We start from the raw sequence: 9019 nt of genomic DNA on the forward strand, positions 1-9019 counted from the left end.
GTTCCTCCATGTTGAACCCAGGACAAAGTGACACATCAGTTTCTGGAAAATTGAGCATACTTGTGGACTTTATAATAGATAAAAATTTTGAAAATTACCTTAGAATTAACTCTGTCTTCATTAGAAATACTTACCAGTATAGTAATACGAATTTGAGGTAAATTATTTTTAACACTTTATTTAACAGACTTAAACTGGTTTTTCTTCACTGTTATTCAGAAAATCTGTAATATTTTTATTACAATTTATGGTAATTCATACAGGGTGGCTTGTAAATAGATGAAAATTTGCATCTTCCTCAAAGCTTCCATATTTAGTTGTCTTCTGGCATTTTTAACTGACATGTAAGTTCTATGTAAATGTCTTAGCTGTTTTAGTAAAAATACAGAAAACTTTTTATACCAGCTATACAAAGCTGTGTGTAAATATGAAGAAATATTCTGCTGTAGGCCTAAATTCAGCAAGTATCCCAGTCTTGGAAGAGGAAGAGACGTGCATTTGTTTGGTGTTTCATGGAGATAAATTTAGATGCTCTTTTAAACTTCTTCTGTAAAGAACTGAAAAACAAGGATTGTTTTTAACAGATGAGTAGCTCCTAAGTTTGATCCATATTTTTTGCTGAAGAGGCTTTATACAGTCAAAGGCTATTTTATTAGCTGGTTTGAGTATAAATAACAGAATATTATTTCCTTCTTCCTAATTTTGCTTTCGTTTTCTTTCTCCTGATATTAAAATTCTGCTATCACAACTCCAGATTTTTTTTTTTTATTATGGGAACAATTATATTCCTTTGTGTGGTTTCCTAATGCTGTGCACAAAGTTTCGCTGCCCACCTAATTACTTTCTGTGAACCTATTTGGGCAGTTGTTCAGCAATACGAACAATTCTGACAAAAAACCTGAAGATTAACAGATCTATCAATAAAATTTTAAAAAGCCCTGTAAAGAGTTTATGGATGTAGGAGAAGGGCCAGCATTCTTGCGGGGTGGGTGGGGGTTGAGGAATAAATCTGCATTGGATGCTCTGGAGTGTGTTACGGTTTTTCCTCCCTGACAGGCAGCAGGTTTGTGTAGGTAGCCAGTCATTCCTGCACATCTTGGCCAGCTAGATCTCATGTGTCTTCTTGATGATGCTTAAGGAACTGGCTGAATGGGACATTCAGCTGGCAAGGAATCCTAGTGTGATGGTGGGAAGTGGAGACATTAAGGAGCAGTTGCGCTGGTTGGAGTTGGTTTTGGTTTGGTGTTGAGACTATAAAGGCTTAAAAGTGTAAGTTCATAGGTTCTAAAGCCTTTGTGAGTTCCGCTGCTGATGGAACAACGTTGCTAGTTTGACAAAACAAACTGCGTAAAAATCAGTGTTTTCGGAAAAGCATGTAAAATTTCATTTTCTCTTTTTAATTTCTAATTTTAACCAGTAAAACAACAATATTCTATTTAAATAGAATATAAAGACTGTGTAACCGTAGGTGTGAGATTAATTCACTGACCTCAGTGAAGTAAAAATTTCAACCGAAGCTGACATTTTAGGGTGTTTTTTCCTACAAAATAAAGTTTATGCACTTCAGTTGTTTGTTGAAAATCTAAAGAATTCGGTTTATGTAACTCCTGCTGTTGCCAGTTACCTTAGTATTTGAACACTTCTAAGTTTATTCGAAAGAACGGGTTATTTTAAACAGTTCTTTTGTTACAGTTTTTTGTGTGACCTAATTGTTTCTTTTTTCTTATTTCTTCTCTCTTCCTCAATATGCTAGACATACACAAGCACTAGCAACACCACCATGTCAGGTTCCTTGAAGCGGTTGGAAGATACCACAGCTCGATTTACAAATGCAAATTTCCAGGAAGTTTCGACACACATTTCAATTGGAAAAGATTCTTCAGAGGCTAGAGGGTCAGAGAGCAAAGGGAAGAAATCTGCGGGTCACAGCTCAGGTCAGAGGGGAAGAAAGCCTGGTGCTGGAAGAAATCCAGGAACAACTGTGACTGCTGCTAGCCCTTTTCAGCAAGGTATTAATTGTTACGCTGCAACATGACTTCTGTTTCAACATGAAATCTTACATATTTAAAACTTGGAAAGTAGTTCTTCCTTGGTCCTCAGTAATGAGAATGTTGTTTTGCTTTGGAGAACCCCCCCTTTTTTCAGGGAAAAGTTGTTCATTGTCATAACATGAAAAAGAAGGCTGCGCATTTTTAAAGGGCAAAACTGATGCTTTTGTCCAGACTGTTAAGGTATGCTCTTTAACTGCTAAAAACAGAAGTAGGTTTATGTGCTGAGAAGTTAGTCTGTGGTAAAATCTAACACATGAATTTGAGTCTAGGGGACTTAGCTCTTTAAGGGAATAATACTAAAGTGTTTTAATTAGTGCATGTTAGAACGAAACGGTGGCCCCTAAATAATTTTTCAAGATGCAGACATTTAAAATACACTGTTTTCTTCAAAGTGAAAGAAATTTACTTTTATTTTTTTGTCATTGAAATACATAAGCAGATGATGATTATGTGACAAGCATATACAGTTACCATACATTTTTGAATGTGCTAAAACCCATTAAATGAACTGCTGGCACTTTAAAAGGCAAATTTATTACAACACCTTTTCAGAGTTGAAAGATTAAAATAAAATTAGAAGTCTGTTTTTTTTACTTAACTAATAAATCATGTTATTTTGAAAGACAAAACTAGACTTTATAGAAAGTAATTGTTTTTCCATTATTTTTTCATTATTTTCACTACTGTGGCCTGTAGTAGCTGACTCTCCTCTCTGCTTTAAGGTGTTGCTCTTCCTTTGAATTTATTTATGCAGTGATTGATTTTAAATTTGTCTAGAACTCTTTCAATATTTCAGCCTTTTTTACTGGAAGAAAACAGAAGTGGGATTTTTTTTTTTGTTTAAATTCTTAAAACTTTGAAAATTGCCTTTTGGACTCCTGCATTTGAAGAAAAATCTTACTCGCTGCAGATGACAAAATAGATCTTTGCTATGTGCATGTGTTTTCTTTAAAGCTGCATGTTTTAAGTTTTATTTTAATAATGTTTAATGGAGTACTAATGATAAACCACTAAGTTTTAAAGGACTTTTTTTATATCTGATGTTGCATTAAGGAGTATTTTCTTGACAGGATAGTTGTCATCAATCTGAGTTGTACAAAACAGTACCTACATGCACCCACTCATAGAAAATAACTGAATTTCGGTGAAAGTAGAGGTTTGTATTCCCCAAGTGTGCTCCATTTTCTGCATTACATGCCTTAACACAGTGATGAAATGACTGCATTCCAAATATTAGAGAAGTAATGTAATTCTATTACACAGAAGATCTTTATGGTTCTCTTGATGGTGCAAAAGAAGTCTTTAAATGCCAGTTTTATACACTTCCTTTCCTGCAAAAGGTGTCTTCTGTGGAACACGTCCTCAGCCAGGGTAAATTAAATGCAATTGCTGTTCCCATGACTGGTATCAGACCCTTGATTTAGGTAGAATGGTGAGGATGATTGCAGGCGCAGTGTGATCATAACACGTTTCTAAGAGCCTTCTTTTAATGCATGTGTATGTTTAAAGAAACCTTCTCTGACTTGCAGCAAGTATTTGTTGTGGCTTCAGAACACGAGGGATGTCAGAGTTGCCTAAGCAGCGAAGTTGTTGCTCTCCTTTTATTCGTTTTCACTTTGTTTATGTCCCAAATTAAAATCTGAATCTCAGTTAGGAATCTGAGAATCAGATCCATCAGAGTTAAGATCAGCAGGAGCAGCAATGACTTATCTTAAAAATAAATTCTTTACCTCTTGGTAATGCTTTTCAGAAAGTCCTTGTACTTTAAAGATTTGTATTCTAAGATTGTAATCTTTTCCATCAATTTTCATCAACTACCGAAAAAAAAACTCACTTTTTTTTTTTTTTTTCTTTTTAGGAAGCTTTTTGGGCACTCCTGGGAGCATAAAATCATCTTCTGGAAGTTCAGTTCAGTCTCCCCAGGATTTTTTGAGTTTTACAGACACAGATCTGCGAAGTGACAGTTTCACACATTCTCAACAGGCTTCTTCAACCAAAGATGTACATAAAGGAGAGGCTGGGAGTCAAGAGGGGGGTGTCAATTGTTTCACTTCCTTAATTGGTCTCCCTTCATCATCAGCTGTTTCCCAGTCTAAAAACTTTGACAGCTCACCTGGAGACATAAGTAATTCAAGCCTTACTTCTACAGCATACAAACGAGCTCAAACTTCTGGAATAGAAGAAGAAACTGTAACAGAGAAGAAACGGAAAGGAAATAAGCAAAGTAAACACGGGCCCGGTAGACCCAAAGGGAATAAAAGTCAAGAAAGTATTTCCCATCTTTCAGTTTCTTCTGCTTCCCCAACTTCATCTGTGGCATCTGCTGCAGGAAGTGTGACAAGCTCTGGTCTTCAAAAATCTCCTACTCTGCTCAGGAATGGAAGTTTACAAAGTCTTAGTGTTGGCTCATCTCCAGTGGGTTCAGGTAGGCTTTTATTGGATTTGTTTTCTTACCTCAAAATATGTATTATTTTAGCCATGATTCTGAGTGTGCTTTTCCAGAACAGAATATCATTTAAGTGTCTTGAAAGTCTGTTGGGGAAAAATAAAAACTAGAATATGACTGTTGGAAGAGTAAGTGTTGTTCCATATATAGGTGCCACTGCGCTGTAGGTGGTTATAGTAGACTGACCTGTGTGTTGGCCTATATGCTATACAATTGCAGTTTTCAAGGCTGTAGGGGGAAAATTAAGTTGCGTGAAGATAGGTTTAGCTAAAATGCTAGTTTATATGGACTATATTGTCTGTATGTTCCGTTATACAGAGAAAACAGAATCAGTACTCAAGCATGATAACTGTGCTGATTATATCCCTCAATTATTTTTTCCCAATTTAGCTTAACTTAAAATGTCTATATGGAGAATTAATCACTTTAAACATATAAAAGCATATTTGTGAATCTGGACCCTTATGCAGCTGGATGACATTTTCATATCCTTGTGTGCTTTTTAGCAATTGCAATTGGCTGGTTTGTTCTTCCTCTGTTCTAAATGTTACGTGCATTTGGGGCTGTGAAAGGCTTTCTGTTCCCAGTAAACCTGTGTGTGGAGTGACCTTGCAGAATATGGTATCTACCAAAATCTTTGTTGCTTTGAAGTTTCCTTTGAGGCCTTTGTGTTTGGATAAAAAGATAGCAAACTGTCTGATACCTAATTTTTGTGACTTTGAAATTTTGTCCTTTTTGTTTTTCTAGTGGATTTTTGTTTATATTTTCTTTTTTTTTTCCCTTTTTTTTGGAGGAAAGAGAAGTGGAACTTTAATTTGGTTGTGGGCAGTTTTATGCTTTTATACTGTGTATTTACACTGTATAAGCAAGAGATGCTTTAAAAATATGCATGCTTCAAGAAGCAAAGTACTTGTTTCAGAACAAGTTAGGTACTTAAAAACTGGATCTCAAAATCACAGTTTTAAATCTTTGTTATGTATAGGCAAATGATGATTTTTATTATGGGTAGTAATGGCAATACCAGCAGCAACTATGTTAAAAGTTTTTTTCCTGCACTGAAATCAATAGGGAGAAATGGTGTGTGACAGAACTTCCTAGTTCACTGTGCAACTTTTTGATTGAAATGCAGTTTTAAAAACACGTTCATTTCCTATCTGGCGTGGACAGAGATTATCCAACAGATTTAGATCAGTGTTCTGGTTATTTTAGTACGAACTTTCGTATTCCTTTTTAATCCCTTTAAGGAGGGTTATGTATTGATCTAGTTGGGGTAACCGATGGAAGTACAAGGTCTTGGTTTGAAGTGAATGACCCATGTTTCCCCCCTTATATTTGCCTTAGAATATTCTGGTGGTGTCAGCTCCTAGAACAGGCCTTTTCCTAGGCAGGTCCATCTTGTTTCCTTTGTCCTCTTCATTACATCTCACTCTTCCATGTGTAAAATGCCGGTGATAATGTTAAACTTTCTGTGCAAAAAGCTTTCAGATATGTAGATGGAAATACTGGATAGGTTTTACTACCACTATCATGATGTTCAGCCTCAGAGTTTCACCTCTGTTGAGCGCACTTAGATTCTTGGTAGCCAGTGTTACAGAGTTGTTCTCTAATACAGTGATATTTTCCAAACGTGCCAGAGAATATGAATGGAAACCAAACAAAATCCATAAACAAAATCTTCCTACCAAAACCCAGAAAATCCAAAGACACAAGACCACATGGGATGCCTTTGTCTTCAAGCATGAGCTCTAAATTTATCCAGAAACTTCTCCTTGAGTCTGAGCATATTGTTTTAATGTACTCTTCTCCCTGATTTCCCCTTACTGCTTTTCCGCACTTCATCACCAGAGTTTTCAAGATTTAGCAGTCCATTTACAACTTGGTTACAATGAGGAAGGGCGTGTGAGTATTATCAGTATTATCAGAAACATACATTTGCTCAGCTATGAGATGCTGATGATTCGCTTTGAAATGTCTCTGTATTGTCCAGTAACAAAATCTGACAGATTAATCTAAACGATTTGACCCAAAACTCTTAAGTAAGATTTTGTTCATGTAAATGTAGTGAGACAAAATGCAGGAGAAGCCAAGCCAAAAAGTATTTACTGACTCTTACCTGGAATTTCCTTGTTACTTCAAAGGAGTATCAGGAATGAGTTAGACCATGCTGAACAGAGCTTTTGAGGCACTTTTTCAATAATCTCCTCTTATTTTTTTTTTTTTTTAAAATAACCTGCTTAACTGCAGTTCTCTTAAGTTACCATTCTTTTTCCATTTTTTTAGCAGTACTTGTTGAGATGCATAAAAATTATGAAAATCATTACTGCATAGACATATGACAAAGCTGTTCACAGTTAATGTTCAAATTAGATGAAATGTGAAGAAAAGCTTATTTTAAAAGGAAATGCAGATTCATCATATGCTATTTACACATAATGAAATGTCTAAAATGAAACTTTTTTCAGAATAAGTACATTCAGCTTGTTTTGTGAAAATATTTGTCATTTCCAAACTTTTTTCCAGTCCACAGAACTTCTATTTTTCTGCTTACTAAGAACAGATATGTGCTGTGAATAGTAGAAGGCCATGTAATTAAAAGCTGTTACAATACGTACACTCAGATTGTATTAGTTGCCGTGCAACTGATGTGATGTATTCAGAAGTTTGAGCACTGAAATGTTAAATCCTAATGTTATTTATAATTTTTTTCTGAAATGTATTTAAAATTTTATATGAAAAACTGCATGCATTGCTTTAATAGTGTACTCGAATGAAAAGAAATTTAAAAAGAAATAAAATTTAGCTGGTAGGGTGATAAGGAATTTTTGTTAAATCAACATTTTTCTAGTATACCTGTTCCTGTTAAAAAAAAAAAAGCTTCTTTAGCCAATAACATAAACAATACTTATCTTTCTGCAGGAAATTCACAAGCTCTTAAGTTCATTGTCTAAGAAAACCTGAGTTAGTTATCAGTTGGAGTTACATAAAGCTGATAGTGATTTCCCTAAAATGGGACTGGTCTTCAGAGTGATTTCAGGATCCACATTTTTTGATGGGAGAGAGTTTCGTCTGAACTCTACAATTTCATAGAGCTATTTAACTTTTTAAGTCACACTAGTTGGATTCTCAGGATTAAGTTCATTCTCAGCATCCTTCTGGAGAATAATACTTTCATACATTCTGTGGTTTTCTGTCAAGCAGTTTGTGCAGGCTCTGACTCCTCTTTCTTTGGAGTACACTTGGGTGTGTGAAGAACTTTCTGGGAACCATGTCCTACAGCAATAGGGAAAAAAACATTTAATGGGACTTACAGTACCTTCTGACTTTTGTGGAATAATGCACCAAGGTGAAATGAAAAGCAATCAAGTGTCAGAAGTAAACTGGAGTTTGTTTTATGGTAGGTAGAGTTCTTGGAGACTTATATCCAAGTTCTGCATGGATACTTGCTGCTGGAAGAATTACAGTGCTTCAAGCGTATAGGGATGCTTCTCCGTCTTTCCTGGTTTCATTCTTCGTTTTAAGTGTACAACAAATTCTATAGTATCAGCCTCAGTTGCTAATGACTCGGGATCATTTGTTTCAACATCTTAATTTTTGCATAATTGATTTTATGGCTTATGATTACTGTAAACCCTACAAGAGCTTATAAAGCAATTCTTTTTTTTCTCTGAGAAGAATCTAAGAAGGTAAAATTCCAAACTGGGCCTTAAAATGATCAGCCCATTCTTTCAGCACCCTTGCTGTGCCCATATTCTGGAATTGCTTTGTCACAGTTGAGGCAACCTTATAATTTGCCTTCTTACCTTTTAATCTCTACATCATATATATTCTGCTCTTCACCGGTTTTCTTCCTCTGATTGGTAATACTAGACAGTTTTTGGAATAAAGGATTGTCTAAACCCAGTATTATACTTTAGGAATATTTCAAACTGATTTAGAAACAGTTAATGTTTTTTCACAGGGCCCTCTGATCTTATGCAGTCAAACTTCCTCTTTGTATAGGTGTTTACTAAATGCTTCAGCTTTGTTCATGTATTTTATTCTCCTTTATCATCTGATTTAAGCAGTGAGGGAGCCTCTGCCAAGTGTTATGCTCCTGGGCAAGGAGATGATCTTACTTGTTAAGCTTGTTGTCATACCGGGGATGTAAGAGAACTCTGAGCTTCAACGTGGATGAGTAACTTGAAATCATTCTCATTGAGGTACGGAGTCCTTCAGAGCTTATGTTAAATCTTTATGATGTTATGCTTAAAATCCTGTAGCTTTTGACTTACTAGCTAAATCTATGGGGAGAAAGAGTTCAGAAAAAATTATTCTGAAACAGTTTGTGCTATTGTAGTTTTTCTGCTAGATGCCCCAGAAGCCAAAGCAGAAAAAGAAGCCTTGCTGTGTTAAAAAGCCAATGATTCCAGAGGAGATAGAATAGAAAGAAAAAATGGATGCTAATAGGTATTAATAACCTTTTAGGACTAAGCAAATGGTGTAGAAAACACACAAGGCGAAATTCATGTGCAGAGAATTTTAT

The 9019-nt window shown here is 35.5% G+C and overlaps 1 protein-coding gene across 1 annotated transcript in view; it reads left to right on the forward strand.

Moving 5' to 3' along the window:
* Positions 1–1683: 1683 nt before the first annotated feature.
* MLLT10 (myeloid/lymphoid or mixed-lineage leukemia (trithorax homolog, Drosophila); translocated to, 10) overlaps positions 1684–9019 on the forward strand; it is a gene marked incomplete at its 3' end in the record, with an annotated part of 54166 nt that continues 46830 nt past the window's right edge. Inside the window, exons 1-2 of the mRNA XM_010139010.1 lie at positions 1684–2009; positions 3910–4476. Coding sequence (XP_010137312.1) covers positions 1781–2009; positions 3910–4476 — 796 coding nt within the window. The remainder of the gene's footprint in view (positions 2010–3909; positions 4477–9019) is intronic.

This window comes from Buceros rhinoceros, unplaced genomic scaffold, assembly GCF_000710305.1.
Source record: "Buceros rhinoceros silvestris isolate BGI_N320 unplaced genomic scaffold, ASM71030v1 scaffold21046, whole genome shotgun sequence".
In the NCBI taxonomy this organism is placed as follows: Eukaryota; Metazoa; Chordata; class Aves; order Bucerotiformes; family Bucerotidae; genus Buceros; species Buceros rhinoceros.